The following is an 18,873-nucleotide window of genomic DNA, read 5'->3' as shown; positions in this document are numbered from 1 at the left end:
CGTTCTCTTCACAATATCCCACAGATTCTCTATGGGGTTCAGGTCAGGAGAGTTGGCAGGCCAATTGAGCACAGTGATACCATGGTCAGTAAACCATTTACCAGTGGTTTTGGCACTGTGAGCAGGTGCCAGGTCGTGCTGAAAAATGAAATCTTCATCTCCATAAAGCTTTTCAGCAGATGGAAGCATGAAGTGCTCCAAAATCTCCTGATAGCTAGCTGCATTGACCCTGCCCTTGATAAAACACAGTGGACCAACACCAGCAGCTGACACGGCACCCCAGACCATCACTGACTGTGGGTACTTGACACTGGACTTCTGGCATTTTGGCATTTCCTTCTCCCCAGTCTTCCTCCAGACTCTGGCACCTTGATTTCCGAATGACATGCAGAATTTGCTTTCATCCGAAAAAAGTACTTTGGACCACTGAGCAACAGTCCAGTGCTGCTTCTCTGTAGCCCAGGTCAGGCGCTTTTGCCGCTGTTTCTGGTTCAAAAGTGGCTTGACCTGGGGAATGCGGCACCTGTAGCCCATTTCCTGCACACGCCTGTGCACGGTGGCTCTGGATGTTTCTACTCCAGACTCAGTCCACTGCTTCCGCAGGTCCCCCGAGGTCTGGAATCGGCCCTTCTCCACAATCTTCCTCAGGGTCCGGTCACCTCTTCTCGTTGTGCAGCGTTTTCTGCCACACTTTTTCCTTCCCACAGACTTCCCACTGAGGTGCCTTGATACAGCACTCTGGGAACAGCCTATTTGTTCAGAAATTTCTTTCTGTGTCTTACCCTCTTGCTTGAGGGTGTCAATAGTGGCCTTCTGGACAGCAGTCAGGTCGGCAGTCTTACCCATGATTGGGGTTTTGAGTGATGAACCAGGCTGGGAGTTTTAAAGGCCTCAGGAATCTTTTGCAGGTCTTTAGAGTTAACTCGTTGATTCAGATGATTAGGTTCATAGCTCGTTTAGAGACCCTTTTAATGATATGCTAATTTTGTGAGATAGGAATTTTGGGTTTTCATGAGCTGTATGCCAAAATCATCCGTATTAAGACAATGAAAGACCTGAAATATTTCAGTTAGTGTGCAATGAATCTAAAATATATGAATGTTGAATTTTCATCATTACATTAAGGAAAATAATAAACTTTCTCACAATATGCTAATATTTTGAGAAGGACCTGTATTAAGATCAGTTTTTACACGTCCTTTTTTTAAAAAGTTCATAGAGGTTTGGAGGACTCTGAGCATGTTTTTTTCACATTCCCTCTTTGCTCTTTATGCTAATATCTAACATTATTGTCATGAATGTTGTCTTACTATCTTCACCTTTGTCTGGGTTTCTTACCTGCAGAGACCTAATACCTGCCAAGTGCCAAAGTCTTTTGGCAGCAAAACAAGCCCAAATCATCATCCCTCTATGCTTGACAGTTGACTTCCCACCCTTTGAGGTTCTTCCTGTTAAAAAGGAGTTATCCCTCTTCACTGTCACCATGTGCTATTTCAGCATGAGCACAGAGGTACAGATTGGATGCAATCTGAAGGTTTCTTTTAGCTAAATAACATTTTACTAAATGCCCACACTGACTAGAATGAATTTAAACTAAACTCGTTTGCTTTTTGCAAAAAGTCTGATTTTTGTTGGTAATTGATGTACATAAAGAGAGGTGGACTGAAATGAAATACTCATTTTAGTAATTTAAGTAATCATATAACAAATGTTAAAGATTGGTTTTAAAAACATACAAAGCTCTAATTTCTTTTCATTTCACTGTTAAAATTTTAAATTGATGCAGATATTTCTTGATTTTGATAATTTATAAACATAAATACAATTTACAAAGCAGAGCAGAATAGGTACAGTAATAGACTGTGGGAACTGTTTTCAAGGCTTCTTTCATAATCTCTCGTTTGGATGCTGGTAACCTTATTTTGAAAGGTTTTCGTTCGCCAAGATGTTTTCACACTTCAATAATGCTGACGTCCATTGCATGGAAAGCCCGATCCATGACAGATAGTGTTACATTGTGTCTTTATCTGTCAGGGTATGCTTTTACTGCAGTTTTCTAGCAGCTGCTTTGTCATCATCTTCATGCAAAAAGTGGAGCTCTGGTTTGACTGAATCTTTCAAAAATGGTATTGTTTGGTCAATGGTTGAAAACAGTTTTCTTTTGCTGTTTCAATGAGAACTGCAACACAACAGGTGAAAAATGTAGCACCCACATTATGACCTGACCATCCTCAACAACATTGTGTCCACTGTGGAGCACTTCCAGTTCCTTGGAACCACCCTTTCTCGGGACCTGAGGTGGTCCTCACACATACATAGACTCTGTTATCGAAAAGACCCAACAGAGACTGTACTTCCTGCAGCAACTCCGGAAGTACAACCTTCTTCTGATCATCTTCTACACTGCCATCATTCAGTCTCTCCTCTGTTCATCCATCACTGTGTGGTTTGGCTTATCCACAAAACAGGACAGGTCCAAACTACAATGAACAAACCTGTAGAGAGGATCATTGGGGCTGATCTTCTCTTCATCCAGAAATTATACAGGCCTGGGGTCAGAAATAGGGCAGGTAACAGCACTGCAGACCCCTCACATCCTGGACACAAACTGTTTAGACTTTTAGTGTTTTTACATATTGTGATTGTTGTTTTAGACTGATGTTTGATATATGATGTGAGTGATGGAAACCGAAGTAGAATTCCTTGTTTGTACTCACAAACTTGTCCATTATAGTTTATTCTGGTTCTTATAATGGTGCCTCCCATATGTTTGGCTAATAATAGGGTTGCCTGATGTATAAAAACCTCTCTGTGCATGCTATCAACCTCACACTTCAGGTTCTTAGGAACCACCATCTCTGATGACCTGAGATGGTCTTCACACATAGACATTGTTCAAAAGAAGGCCCAGCAGAGACTGTACTTCCTGAGGCAACTCAAGGAGTACAACGTTCCACAGGAGCTGCTGGTCATCTTCTACACTGCCATCATTCAGTCTGTCCTGTCTTCATCCATCTCAGTGTGGTTTGGCTCATCCACAAAACAGGACAGGTCCAGACTGCAACGACCAATCAGGACTGCAGAGAGAATAATCAGGGCTGACCTTCCCTCCATCCAGGACTTATACAGGTCAAGGGTCAGGAAAAGAGCTGCTAAAATCTCTGCAGACCCCACACACCCTGCACATAAACTGTTCAGGCCGCCGCTACAGAGCACTGTTCGCTAAAAATATATTATGTAGTATTTTTGAATTGAATTGAATTGAATTAAAACCAGCCGCCACAGAGACAGTTTCTTCTCCCAGGCTGTTTCTCTGATGAACATTCAATAGAGTACAAAACAACAGCATACAGATGTTGCAAATGCACCTTTTTATTATATATGTGTATATTGTACATTGTAAATTTGTATATTCTGTAAAGCAAAAACAGAAGTAAAGCAAAGTGTACCAGAGTCAAATTCCTTTTTTGTATGTACGAACTTGGCAATAAAGCTGATTCTGATTCTGATTCATAGGGAAAACGACATACACCCCAAAAACTTTCTGAACCACGTTTAGCAGCAATAACTCTGGGTATTAGTTTTCTGGTTGACTTTATCAGTCATATCGTTGCAGAGACGTTTAGAGGCGCACTTCTTTACAACATTGCTTCAGTTCATTATGGTTTAACAGATATTTGTTTCTGCACCGCTCTATGTAGGTCCTACCACAGCATATGCAACTATGCTGAGGTCTGGATTTTGTTTGGGTCATTGCAACACCTTGATTCTTTGGTTTTTCAGTCATTCCATTGTACTTTAGATGCTGTCTTTGGGATCATTGCCCTGTTTATGATCGACTTTGGGCCAAACCAGCTGTCAAACACGTTTCACTCTAGAACAATTTAGTATACAGAGAAGTTCATGATTGATCCAATGACTGCAAGGTGCCCAGGTCCTGTGATTGCAAAGCAAGCCCAAACTGTCAGCCCTCCACCACTGTGCTGTGTTTGTGCTAGCATGTTATGTTTTGCTGTCTCCAGCACATAGTTCTGTGCAAAATATCTCTGCTTTGGTCTCATCTGACCTTCTGCCATACTGGCAAGTTTTTTTTAGAGAGAAGAGGCTTTCTCCTTTGTTTAGTCTTTTCCGAATTTTCCTGTCATAAACTTTAACATTTTACTTACTAATTGAGTACAGTCTGAGATGGAACTTGTGTATTTTTGGGGTTTCCCTGACCAATTCACAATCTTACTTTCGAGGTGAATTTGCCAGGATGTCCACTCCTGGGATTATTGGCAGCTGTCCTAAATGTTTTCCATTTCACAATATATGTGCTTCCTTTGTTCCTGCTGGTGATTGAAAACATTAACTATGCATCTATCCATCCATCCTTGCTCAAACTGAAAGAGATTTACCTCAGTGTTTTCGTCCACTAGGGGATTATACTGCGACTTTTAAGTGAGACATTGTTTACATGCGTATTTGTTTTTTTTTTTTTAAATATGCACATATCTCTGTGTAAGCAGACCTGAACCAAGTGCAACTCTTTATAGTGATTTTGCATTAGCTGGATAGCCTGTTAGCTGCAACAGTTTTTGGTTATCTTTAATCACTCGATCATTGTATGTAAACGTGGGACATAAGTAGTAATCTGATGGGAGGGCTCAGTGATAGAGGACTTTTTCCTTTTTCAGATTGTTATCAGAAATATTTAAAATAATGATGGCACAACTTAGAGTATTTTCTTTTATTGTTATTTGAGTATCATGCATTATTTGAAATTTGCAGTTCTTACATAAATTTGTAAATTTCCACCAGTTTGTAAAAATGCTGAGGGCTTATGATAGTATTTAAGTGAAGCACATACAGAGAAAGTTGGTGTGTCCACAAAAGAGAGACATTGATTTTCTTCCTTTTGCAGATAAAAGATAAAACAGTGGTGCTTGTTGTGTTCCCTTCTGATAACTCCAGACTGCATTGTCTTTTTGTGTACTTGCAAAACTGTAAATCTGCTCCTGCCCTTTGTTCACCATTGACTTTTAGTGTTTACATTATCAGTGTATTTCACATGTAGCTGCTTCCCAGAAGTCCTCAATTCAACCAAGAGAAACTAGGTAGATATACTGCTTCGCAAAAAAATATTGATACATAAAGATGCTCTGGTCGGATTAGACCAAAAACAAGAACCTTGTTGCCTACATGCAAAAGGTTGTGATGGAAAAACTTATCCTACACATCACCAAGATTATTAAAAATTTTCAGACACGACTGGGTTGTAAGGAAATACTGATATTTATTCACACTCTATGCCACACATCAGCACAAGATCAAACATATGAAGACAGGAGTGAGTAGGATTGTGAACAACTTGGATAAAACCAGTTGAGTTTAAGATAGCTTTGAATCCCTGGTGTCTAAAGTCAGTCCGCAAGCGGGAGTATCCTGTATGTTCCAGATTTCAAACCCGTAGGGTGCTGTCCCTTAAGAACTGGGTAAAAAAATCCAGAACTAAATCTAACTGAGGATATGTGATGTAATGTGACAAAATCTGCAAATAGTCAAAGGGTATGCATACTATTTTATGCAGGTCTAGAGCTCTGGTAGAGGCCTGGACATGTTTAAGCAAAAGACAATTGTTTTACTGACTTTGATGCACCCACTGACAGCAATGAGGCTGCTTTCAGCTATCAAGTCCAATTACTCAATGCACGAGGCCTCCTTTTTTTTTCTCCTCATAATCACACAGAGCTGCTCTGCATATGAAAGCCACTGATTGGCTTCATCTCACTACTCTAGTTTTCACTTTGCAAACGTTTTTGAGCTAAATAATTCTTTAATTGTTCTTTAGTCGTTAGTTGATTAATGTTTGGCAGTTCGCAAACTTGGTTCTACTTTAGTTAATAATAGTTAAGTCATCTGATATCTCATTGCATAATTAGAACTAAAGCATGATTTCAGTCTTTCTTAAATATTATATTTGGCACATTTCAGAAGACTTGGAATAGGCTTAAATAATATGCACTCAACAGTAAGAAATGTGAAAAGCAAAATATAGACTAAAAGTCATGCAGGAAAGGATTTTCTATCTTTGTGCCTTGTCTTGTATGACCTATATTCCACACATAGTGTATTCAATTCAATTCATAAATACTTTATTAATCCGAAAAGGGAAATTAAATATTTAGATAAATATTCAATATTTAGACTCATGTGACACAACCCCAATTAAGTAATCTTTTAGACAAGTGGTATCGATGAATTGCTCTTAACTCCCAAATGACTTGTTTTTTTTCTCTGCCCGACCTCAGCCTGCAGAACCATAGTTGCTGTTGACCATGCCACAACTTTGAAGTAGAGTGCCTGCAAATGTGTACTGGATAGGTGATGGGGGTGGGGTGATGCTGTGGGGTCAGAGTACTACCGTCAAGCATTATTCCTTAAAGAAATCCAACTCCACCCCCTACAGTGTGCTCTGGCTTTGGTGGGTCATTTCAGGGTTCTCAGGTGATCAGTGTATAAAAGGTGTTCTGATACGATAGACAGACAGACACTGACAGTTTGGCAAATTGACCTCAGTCCCAGCAGCTGCATCCAAAAACTAGTTCATTTCAACTGCTGTGATGTGGAAGGACTCCAGTAATGGTAAGAGTGTTGGCTTTTTATTAGATTTAGAGAGAACAGAGTTATTTAGCTTTTTTTTTTTTTTTCAGCTGAAAAGAAACTATTTTATCCTGATATTCATGTCATGTCAGAATTTGTATATCCATGTTGGTAAAACCTTTGTATTTGGATGAAACAGCCGCAGCCAAACTGTCTCATTAGAAATATATATATTACCAGAAACTTATTTATGAATTACTGCTCTTCTGCAATAACAAGCACATCATTATTTTTAAAAAATGTATTAGTAAAAAGGGTGTTAAGTTGTTTGCCTTTGCTCCTTTGGCAAAGTTGTGTGCATGACACCACCCTAGAAACCTAATATATAAAAAATCTGAATATAAATATGAGCTCCGTTTCTTTCCAGATATATACTCTAATCTCTCCTCTTTCCTCAGACGATGCCAGGCCTTTGGCCTCCGGCAGCAGCTCCTCCCGCAGCGCCAGCCGCAGGAAGAGGACCAGCTTCTCCAAAGAACACGTGGAGCTTCTGCGTGTCACCTTCATGACTGACCCGTACCCCGGGATCAGCCTCCGAGAGAGCCTGTCCCAGACCACTGGCTTACCAGAATCACGCATCCAGGTAAATACCCCAGAAAATCATAAATTAGGACAATACAATTATGCTGTATTGGTCTCTAAAATGGAAAATTTGCATTGCCACAACAGCAAAGTGAAAGGCCAGAGTGCAAAAGAAGAGAAAGGAGTATTGTGAAAAAGCATTAAAAAAATAAACCTTAAAAACGAGAAAAATTTGAAACTTAACATAAAAATACACAAAATATAAATTTTATGCATAAAGATGGTAAAAAAATTATTATTTATCATATTGAAACAATTGCTGGTTTTTAAGATTTTTTGACGAAAATTGTTTTCAAATGCATCCTGCATAAATTCCAGATACTGTTCATCAACGTATCCCTTTATTGCTTCATCTTGAAATGCAGTGCAGTCAGTTTTTATCAGGCTCTTATTTATGTAGTTGCTCCTGCTCCACTGATACCTGTTTCTTCAGCAAATGATTAACTGAACGTGTGTTCATTCAGCTCTGTATTTAAACGATGCTCTTTTTTTAAAATTTCCTGTCCAGGTGTGGTTCCAAAACCGGAGAGCTCGCACCCTGAAATGTAAAGGAGCAAAAAGAGCTCTGTGGCAGTCTAACAGCCCACACCATGATACTTTTCCTTCACCTCCAGGGGTTGCCAGCAATGGGTCAACTATTCCTCTGAGACCTCAAGGGCCCCCACCCGCCTACCCAGCCCCTGTGAAGCAGGAAATGGAGGGCACATACTATGGTCAGTGTCCTCCTGCTTACTTTCCCTCTGAGGTTCATGGACAATACAGCTCAATATTTGGGCTTCAGCAGCAAATGGGCAGAACCTCCAATCCACCCATGTGGGGTATGTGGCCTCAGCCAGGCACCCAGAGCTCTCCCGTCGCTCCTCTATGGTGCAAAACTTTGGAGATGACGAGCTTCAGCTCAAGCTCCAACCGAGCAACCGTGTTGTATCCAGAGCAGCAGATGTACAGTAACTCCTCCTCCAGCTCCATGTCTTCCACTCCAAACACACCTGATTCTGGATATTGGGAAGTTAGCGCAGATAACAGCTCACAAATTGGAGGTCAGCTCGAGACGTCATGGAATGGAATGCCTCTGGAGGAGAGCAACGAGCCAGGACATCCAAAGGCAGTCCAGCATGATCCTCTTCCTGTGCTGTCCCTTCAGGACATTCTGGGGGAGCTCAGTGAGGACTGGTTGGGGGGAGAAGGACTGGACAGTTGTACATCTGAAGAAAAAACTGCTTTCTGCTGATGTTTCTGTGCAGATTTTTTGGACATTTGTATATTCTTTTAAAGAACCCTGGTGTAATTTTGGAAACCAAATCAACATGTTTTTAATTTAAGGTTTTTTAACTCAATATTACTACAGTTTTGGGTTCATGTATTTATTAATCTACTCACTATTTATATAACTAGCTGATGAATTCTACATTTTATAAAATAAATTGGTATTTTGAAAATTTTAAATTGTTTTCTTTTCTTTGGTCATTCAAGAATAATTTTTGCATCAGTTCGTAAAACAACAGCTTGGTTCAGATTATGTTTACACAACATATCTATGAAAAAATTGTATCTTGATGGACTTGTTTTTCATCGAGCATTGAAGAAAAGTGCAAGTAAACTGAAAGAACCAAGGGTAGGTGTTTTTTTTCTAAAGTTATTTTCTTCCAGGATGTAAATTATAAGCCATTTTTTATTCAACTCTAAAATTAATGTAGTTTAATGCAGGGACCGTTAGGGTTGTAGGTTATTCAATATTCAGAGTCCAACTGTCAATGAATGTTTTGATATGTAATCTAAAGTCAACTTTGTGTAGTTTCATTATCACAGAATATTTGTTTTTCCAAGGGAAAGGTGCTGTTACATCTATTAAGGTTCTAACCATCCAATAATTTACTTACCAATTACTCCTGGGTTTGTTGGACCCACAGCAGAACATTTAAGATGTACACTGCTCACAGCTAGTAAAGCAACATAAAATGTGTTTGACTGAAAAAATCTTTAGTAGTCAACTGTCTTTGGCATAGTAATGGAAAGAAGAAATAGCCAAAATACAATTAGTTTGAACTTTTATGAGAGTTTTGACTTTGAGTCGCGTAACATGACAAACATTTGTTCTATCTCAAATAGCTGTTAGCTCTACTCAGAGTAGCCATTAGCTTGAGTCTGTGTAGCAGTTTGCATGGCTCTGACAACACAATTATTGATTCTGAGGACATTTTAGCTTGCCCCTTAGTAGCCATAAGCTGGCATCTGAGTAGCTATTAGCCAGACTCTGAGTGGCACCAAGCTTGACTCAGAGTAGCTGTATATCTTGACTCTGTTTAGCACTTAACTAAACTCTGGGTTTATCCCAATTCAGGGGCGGGATCCTGCGATTACGTCACAGCGAGGCGACGAAGGCTGTCCCAATTCATGAATGCTTCCAAGACTCCTTCAAATGTGGCTGACAAATGTGTCATTTTTTTGGAGGATGGGTCGTGATGCGGTCCATCATTTCCCATGATTCATTGCGGGTCAAAGCAGATTGGTCAAACAGGGGGCAGCCACGAGGACCGCAGTGGCAAAAGCTGTGATTAAATTGTGAAAAATTACTGCTTGATTTATCAAGACATCGCTTAACTTCAAACGTGTTCCGACGTGTTCGGACTTGTCCGCTCCCGCCGTAGTAACTGGCGTCTTGCCTCGCCAGCCGTGAGGCTAGACCGTCCCAATCCGCAGCTGCTCACTTCCGGCCTCCGTGGTTTTAGCGGTCAACGAAGGACCCAGCCCACGTAGACCGGGTCCTTCGAAGGATCCAGCCCATGAATTGGGACACACTAACTGAGTAGCTGTTAGCTGGACTCTCAGTAACTGTTAGCTGCAATCAGAGTATGTAGCTAAGGCTGTTTGCTTGACCCTTGTGGCTACTCAGATTCAAGCTAACAGCATTACTATGATCCTATGTAGGTCTTTTTGTAGTTTAAGTAGTTCTTAGCTTCCTAACTGATGTGGTCAGGGATCAAAATAAGTATAAATAACAATACTTGCAAATAATGTATTTTTATTTATTACTGGCATTCAAACACTTGAAGAACATGGTCCCAAAATGTTATGAATTACTTTGTGTGGCACTGATTTAAGGAAATGCACACCCTAAAAATACTGCAACTTTAACGACCTGTTATATGTATTGCAGCTATTTAGGGTTTGAAGGCCAGGGCCAGCAAAAAGCCTCTGACTTTCAAAGTTGGTGCTCTGATTCAAAATGTTTTTACCAGGGGACTCTAATACCACCAGCAAACCTTTGTGCAATCACAACTATATCTCAGAAGAATTCATACAGCAGTAAGAAGGACCAACACTTTCATAGTCCAGTAAATAGATACTTTAAGTATTTATCAAAACATTTTATTCATTACACAAAAAATATTGTACAGTCACAACCCTCTTTTATTTGATGTCTATTATGAATTTTCTGTTGCTGTACTATTATCATTTCAATTCAAATATAGGTAAGAAATTACCTATGTAAAAACTATGGAAAAGGGTGGCTTGTCCTCTTCAGGTTGGAGGGGAGGTCCTGTCTCAAGTGGAGGAGTTTAAGTATCTCGGGGTCTTGTTCAGGAGTGAGGGAAGAATGGTGCGGGAGATCGACAGATGGATCGGTGCGGCTGCCACAGTAATGGGGGCGCTGTGCTGGTCCGTTGTGGTGAAGAGAGAGCTGAGCCGAAAAGCAAAGCTCTCAATTTACTGGTCGGTCTACGTTCCTACCCTCACCTATGGCCATGAACTTTGGGTCATGACCGAAAGAACGAGATCACGGATACAAGCGGCTGAAATGAGCTTCCTCCGTAGGGTGGCCGGGCACTCCCTTAGAGATAGGGTGAGGAGCTCAGCCATCCGGGAGGAGCTCGGAGTAGAGCCGCTGCTCCTCCACATCAAGAGGAGCCAGTTGAGGTGGCTCGGGCATCTATACCGGATGCCTCCTGGACGCCTTCCTCGGGAGGTGTTCCAGGCACGTCCCACCGGGAGGAGGCCCAGGGGACGGCCCAGGACACGCTGGAGGGACTATCTCTCTCGGCTGGCCTGGGAACGCCTTGGGCTCCCCCCGGAGGAGCTGGAGGAGGTGTCTGGAGAGAGGGACGTCTGGGCGTCTCTGCTGAGTCTGCTGCCCCCGCGACCCGGTCCTGGATAAGCGGAAGACGACGAACGAACGAACGAAAAACTACACTCAATAAGTTTGCATCAACTTTAATCAACTCTATTAGATAAGAGATTAATAATATCCACTTTGTGGAAAAAAGGGCCAAAAAGTGCACACTTTTTAGTACTAATATATCAACTATGACTGTGACTCTTTTTTGCCACTGTAATACATTAATGTATCTTGTTAATAGTTTTAACATCAGTGATTGTATGCACTTTGTAAGTTAAATTCACAATTCAAAATTATAAGACTGTTAGCTTCACTTTCCTCATTCAATAATTTTCCCTGTGTTAATGCATAACTGAAGAATTGGCTGTGATATGTTATCAGAAAAATCCATGAAAAAATTCCTCTGTCATTGGTATTTGACAGCTCTGCTATCATGCAGGGGGGGAACTAGGTCATTTCTGCAATGGGTGCAATATGGGTTTGTTATGTAAGCGTTTGCTAATATGTGATTTTCACACAAAAACACTACAGAAATTCTGATTGTATCCAGATCTGATGCATTTGCATATAATGCATCAGAAATGGTTAAGTTCAGGTAGATGTTACCCACATGATAACATGAAGAAAGACAATATCTATTGAATCCATAATTTCTCTTGGGATGAGATTAGACATGAAAGATTTTGAGTCAAATTCTTGTAAATGTAATCAGGACCAAATAGAAAACTACCACACAACTTAAGTTTTTGTGATCACAATGTAAAAGAGTGTGCATAAAAGTATAGTCATAGCCTGGAGAATCCTGAGAATTCAAGTTGTTCTAAAACATCACACTAGGGCTGCGTTGTGCCTCCATCTAGGTTTGCTATTGGCCATTGTTATTCCTAGAGAATAGTTCCTCCTGTTCTGTCAGAAATAGTTTTCAATCTACATGATATTCTTTGTATTTAAGAAGCCAAAATGGTCAGGATCAGTAATGACTATCAAGGTGTTTGCACACGTGCAGTTCATTTGTGTCTGTCAGCAGTGGTGGGATTGACTGAATGCCTTTCAGTAAACAGGGATGAGACAGTGCTGTGTCAGCAGACTGACCACTAGACAAGGTTTACAAGGCAATAACCCATTTTTAACTAAAGAGCAAAATCTAAACTGCTGTATTTGTTTTTCTCATAAAAATCTGCATGTTATTTAGTGGGTTGAAAATAAAATCTAAACCCCCATAAACATTTGTTGTCTCCTACTTACCCATGTTTAGGTCGCAGGGTTAACAGATTTAACAGAGAAACCCAGAAATCTGTCTCCCAGCGACATTCTCTAGCTCATCCTAGGGGATCCCAAGGTCTTCCCAGGTCACAAGGGATATAAATTCCCTCCAGCAAGTTCAGGGTCTGCCCTGGGAGGTGGTGTCCGGAAAACCTCTACAGTTAAGTGCTCAGAAGCCTTAAAGGCCGGTTCACTGAAGGTTTTAGATGTGTATTTTTTACAACATGGAAACTATGAGAAAGAATAGTGAGAATTATAAAGAAGAAAGAAGCTTGTTAAATCTTCCATATTATACAAACCATATTAGGTGCAATTTTTAACTTTATTCAATTTGTATTATTTAATCATTTTCTCCTATTATTTTTTTCTTTTGGGATTTGTTTTGCATGATTTATTTGTTTTTGTGTCCCTGCTTTAGTCCACTAGAGGTCCTCAGTTAGCCCTGCTTTGTACCCACCTGCCACAGCTTTAAACCGCAAAACACATATAAATAAAAAAGAACAAATAAAAGGAGGAGTATGTTTGTCTGCCTAAAACAAGTTTAGACAATAGGGTCACCCTATATTACTGGTCACCCATCTAAACCATCACATTTATTTTGTGAAGCTAACTTTTTTAGTTCAGACACTTCCTTCCTTCTGGCTGAACCCGGTGGTAGCATCAATATTCTTGATGCAACCACGGATTAAGTCATCAAGTAAAGAATAAAGTGGTTCATCCTTTTATCTGTGCCTCACCTGACAAAATAAAACCAATTTCCTCATCAAACTGGCCATGAAAACAAAATAAACAGGATGTTAAGCTCAAAGCTGGTTGCTGCTTGTTCTGACCTCTCGGCTGCATACTCAAGATGAGAGGAAGGGTGTTACCCTTATATTAGTATTTGATGCAAGTTCCTTTCCCTGTGCATGCAGAAAACATACAATAGGCTTAGACGCAAGAGACAACATGACCCTTTGGCTTGTAGGACGTACTAAAGATAGATCAGCAGAGGAAATGCTGCAGACTGTCTCCAGGAGGATTGACCAGAACATGAAGCATAAAGGGCTTAAACAAGGCTGCCTATGAACCAAAACATATTTTTATTTATTGAAATTCTTGTCACAAAAGTGTTTTTTGTTTGTTTTTTTTTTGTAAATTTTCAAATGATGACATCAGTTAATCAATAAGATAGTTATTTTTAAGAAACCATTTAAAGGCTGCCAGTGCAACATACATGAACTTTTTTTTTTTACTTACATTTTTAATGATCAAGAGAACAACATGCTATAAGGGATCTTTTTTAGATTTCATAAATAATGAAGTACATATCCATCCATTTTCTCTACCAATCTATCCCTACAGGATTCTGAGGGGTTGCTGCCTATTATCTCCAAGAAATCGGTGGACGGGAGGCGGGATGCTTCCTGGACAGGTTGCCAGCCTGTCACATGGCAACACAGAGACAACCAACTATGTACCAACTACACACTCAGACCTAGGAGCCAATTTAAAGAGACTGATTAATCTGACATGCATGTTTTTGGACTTTAGAAGGAAGCCATAATACCTGGGGAAAAACCCTTAAAAGCATAGGGAGAACATGCAAACTCTATGCAGAAATGCATCTGGCTCTAACTCAAACCGTATGAAATTCTCACTGCAAACCAACAGTTCAAACAACAGCACCAATGTGCAGCCTGTGTACTAACACTAGTTCAGATCCAGAGGCATGTTTTAATATTAGTTTTGTATTGATTTTACTCTGTTGGAGGAGAAGGAACGTACTGGAAATCAGGACAAAATGTGAAAAATAAGAAAAAACATACCAAAGAGTGATAAGTTCAACACTTTTTACTTTAATCATTAATGAATAATTTGTTTTAAATGTTATGAAGGAGAATAGAAGGGGTATAAGAGTTTAGTCAATCTAAAATAAATACTAGATTGTGTGAAGCTACCTCAAAACGCAAAGCATCTGGTATTTACGTTGATTCGGATTTGATAGATCAGCCATAGCTTTATATTGCCAGTCAGATAATAATCCATAATGTTGGGCTGCACAGTGGCACAGCTGGTAACATTGTTGCCTTGCAGGAAGAAGGTCCTATAAATTTGAAACATATAGACTGCTGTTAGTTGTGATTGTGTTGTTGCTCTGCCTTGGCTCCTAGGGATCTCGCTGCTGCTTGCCTGTAGTCCTGGAAAGGTTTTGTACCGTAATCAAGTCAGGAACTGCTGTATGATCAAAGACTGACACAAACTCACTGACCCTGGTGGAGATGTGTCTTGCTGACATGTGATTTCATTGTTTCCTATACTGCAAATAAGCCAAATGATAGCATGATTGGCTTAAACAGCTTCCTACTAAGAGATCCACAAACACACCAAATCAATACTGTTCCTTCCTGAGATGGGATTTTGAGATTTGTAGAAATAACCTTTGCAGTTTCTTGTTGTCCACCAAATACTTGTGCATGTAATAGAGGGGCATGTGACTGATGGTCCTCAGCTGCTGACGGTTGCAGGGGTAAAGCTTTGCTCTCTCTAAAAATACAGCCTGTAATTTGACCAAACCCTCCCATGGAGCCCATGACAGCTACATGCTCTAATTTAGCTCATCTGAGCATATTATGATTGCACTGCACCACTTTTCCCTGTCTTCGGCCTCGGCCTCAGTTTGCACTCCCACACTGTGATTGATCATGGGCTGTGACAGACAGGAAGTATGTGTTTGTGTGTGTGTGTTCCTGCATGCGCTCATGCATTTCGATCTGGGAGATAGCATCTGGATAACCGATAGGAAATGTAAAAGGGAAGGCTCTTAGATTTGTTTGCCCTTCCTAAAATAGAAGAGCAAAGTTTCAGCAGGTTGGACTGCAGTGCTCTGTGAATACATATAAGTCATTCTACACCACTGATATGATTATTAAAAAAGCACAAATAATCAACATAATATCATAATTAAGCCATTCAGATACATTTCATTTCTTGCATTTGGGTTTGAACTGCCAAGACATGCAAAGTGCTGCAAGCGATTTCATTCAAACAAAGGCCCCATCTATAAACATACAGAAATAGAAAGATGATATTCATTGCTTTGCACATGAGAAGGAATATGACTAAGTTAATGAAAAAATTTCTGAACAGTAAAGTTCCCTGATGGACAATTCAGTTCATTTCAAATAAGTTAAACTTAGGTCAGTTCATAGTTTAGTTTTTGTTTCGCCGAAAAACATTCAGCTCATTTCAGGTCAATTCTTTCCCTCACAGGACAACCAGTCATGCACAAACTCAGATACAATTGAGTGTGACCAATTAATTTAACATGCATGATTCTGGAGTGTGGAAGAAAGCTGTAGAGAGAGAACCCACACATGCACAGGAAGAACATACAAGCTTCATGCAAACAGAACCCTGCACGGATTCAAACACGGGATGCAAGCTAACAACGCGGCAGTTAAATTTATTTTAATTTAGTTCAGTTCAATTCAGTTAAACAGAGTTAGGTTCAGCTGAATTTAATTCAGTTCAGTTAGCACATATATCCAATCATTTTCTATGCCTGCTTCTTCCGCACAAAGTCACATTGAAGCTGGTGCCTATCTCCAGCAGTCTATGGGTGAGAGGCAGGGACAGGCCGCCAGTCTAATGCCGGGCAACACACGGGACAAACAACCATGCACACACCCATTCATACCTTAGGGCAATTTAAAGACACCACTTAACCCAATAGTTATGTTTTTGGTCTGTGGGAGGAAGCTGGAGTACCTAGAGAGAACCCAACCATGCACGGGGAGAACATGTCTCCATGCAGAAAGACCCCAGGCCGGGAGTCAAACCCAGGACCTTGTTGCTGTAGGGCAACAGAGCTACCAACTATGCCAATTTAGTTCAATTTTATTTTATTTATATAGGACCAGTTCACAACAGATGTCATCTAAAGGCAATTTACAGAACAAACCTCACCCAGTTGGGATTCATTCAATTCAGTCCAACTCAATTTAGTATAATACAGTGGGAGTTAAATTTAATTGCAAACAAATTAGTTTCATCCAACTACTATGCACTATTTTCAGAATCAGTACATCTTCAAATGACAATAAGATAAAATGTTTTTTATCTAAACCAGAAGATTAGATTGAATCCTCCCTTCAACAACCTCCTTCACCCTGAGGAAGCACCAGTGCAGTGCAGAGACAAATGTCTCCAGAAATGTCCAGCAGAACCAGAGCCAGAAAAAACAACCATCTGCCTTAACCAGCTGCTGCTATAGGGTATCAGTAGTTATACTGATACCCTATAGCAGCATAACTAGAGACAGCTCAGGAAACCCTAAACCACTATACGTTTTATCAAAAAGGAAAGTTTTAAGCCTAGTTCTAAAAGTAGACAGAGTCTCTGTCTCAGTACTCTGCCCCAAGAAATGAAATCCATCAAACTAATTTTTAAAGTACAGAAATTCTATGTTTTTATAAATAGCAGAAAATCATCCCATATATGCTGTCTCCATCCATCCCTACTTGTCCTCACGGGGTTGAGGGGGGACTGGTGTTTATGTCCAGTGTTCATGGGCTGAATGTCCGGGTACACCTTGGACAGAGACACACAGGACAAACAACCATGCACACACGCACGCTCATAATTTAGTGAGACCCATTAACCTTACAGTCATAGTTTTGGACCGGTGAAGCAAGCCGGAGTACCTGGAAAGAACCCATGCCTGCACAGGGCAGAACATGCAAACCCCTCACAAAAAGTTCCCAGGCTGGGATTTGAACCCAAGACCAGTTTCTTTCAAGGCAAAGCAGCTGTATATACTGCAAGGCATAATTACAAAATTACAATAAACTAAAACGTTTGCCACAAGCATTTACGATGACAATGAAGTATTTTTTTAATCTTACAAGAAGGCTTGGTTGACTGTTCTTAACATGTTTACCTTGTTTAACATATGAAGTGTGAGTAAAAGCCATTAACTAATAAGATGACAAATGACTCAAATGGGATTTAAACATTTACAAGAGCCACATAAAGTTTTTGACCTCACCGGTAGCAAAATACTAAGTACAACTTTAGCAGAAAATAGGCATATACTTAACTATCCAAATAACTTTTCTGTGGTTTCACTGGTTGCAGTAAACTGGCATGAAGGTGTATTTCCCCTCACTGTTGGACAAGGGAAAAATTAAATCATATATCCATTTACCCACTGTTTGAACCCGGTTGTCCAGGACGGGTCTCCAGTCCATCGCAGAGCAACACAAAGACACACCGGACAAAAAACCATGCGGGCACAAATAGAAACAATGCTAAATTAACTTAGAACTTTAAAGTGTTTTATTTTAGCTTTTCTTAGACTCTATCGAAAGTCACTGTGTGAAGTTTGTCTGAATAAATGTAATTGTTTTAGCACTTTTAATTTCAAGTAAAATAAATGATAGAAATGCCTAAGAAATATTTATGGCAAATTTAATTTCTTTGAGATATTGAAATTTAAGTATAAGTAGTTTTACAAAAACTGTATGAACTTTATCAACATAATCCATTAACCAATTTCATTCAATCATGTTAAAATTAAGGTGGATTTACTTTATAACACTAAGTAACTAAACTTTACTTTTACATTTAGATTTGGGTTTCTGTTGTTTTGATGTAAAGGTTTCCTACAGTTATTTAAGCTGCAGTGTGTGTCAGACGTTTTGCTTTTGTCCCCCTGGTAAAAAAAAAAAAAATCCTCCTCCTTTCATTGTCTCCTGATTCCTGTCCAGCTGGTGTTTACATGCCGATGTAGATTTCATCCACAGTTTGGTTCCCCTCTACCTTTCAGCCAGGACCAGCAGCTGCAGCCTACTGTTCAGCCATTTCTTATGGGGAACGCCATGTTCAGTTTACAGTTTGCATAATATTTGGCTTTTCTGAAGTTTATGGACTTGAGGTAAACTGTATGCTGAGGATTTATTTATTTATTCATGCTGAGGATTTAATTGTATATCAACATGCCGCAAACAAAGAAGAATGTCAGCTTAACAGTCTCAGTCTCTGATTGGTCAAGTGACATGTCTTAACATCTTAATGTTGTTACGTTTTGTGATATAGTGGCAAAAATCTTCAAGTAGTGCATTATTTTGGGTGACATTTCTTTGTAATTTAGGCTTTCCCTTTTCAAGATGATCCATCTTTTATTGTTGGTCAATGACTTCCTGTTTCCCTGGAGTATAAATATGAAGGGACACGGAGCCTCATTTGCTCAAAATAGGAAAAACAAGAGAACATGCCATTCTATGGGT

General features: G+C 39.9%; 1 protein-coding gene across 1 annotated transcript; it reads left to right on the top strand.

Moving 5' to 3' along the window:
• Nucleotides 1-6,602: 6,602 nt before the first annotated feature.
• Nucleotides 6,603-8,455, top strand: LOC124858952 (double homeobox protein 4C-like). The gene is made up of 3 exons (XM_047351295.1): nucleotides 6,603-6,624; nucleotides 7,041-7,225; nucleotides 7,733-8,455. Exons 1-3 carry the CDS (start codon nucleotides 6,603-6,605, stop codon nucleotides 8,453-8,455), a joined length of 930 nt encoding a protein of 309 aa, XP_047207251.1.
• Nucleotides 8,456-18,873: the final 10,418 nt, after the last annotated feature.

Source organism: Girardinichthys multiradiatus, chromosome 22, assembly GCF_021462225.1.
Source record: "Girardinichthys multiradiatus isolate DD_20200921_A chromosome 22, DD_fGirMul_XY1, whole genome shotgun sequence".
Lineage (NCBI taxonomy): Eukaryota > Metazoa > Chordata > Actinopteri > Cyprinodontiformes > Goodeidae > Girardinichthys > Girardinichthys multiradiatus.
This window is presented reverse-complemented; position numbering and strand designations above follow the sequence as displayed.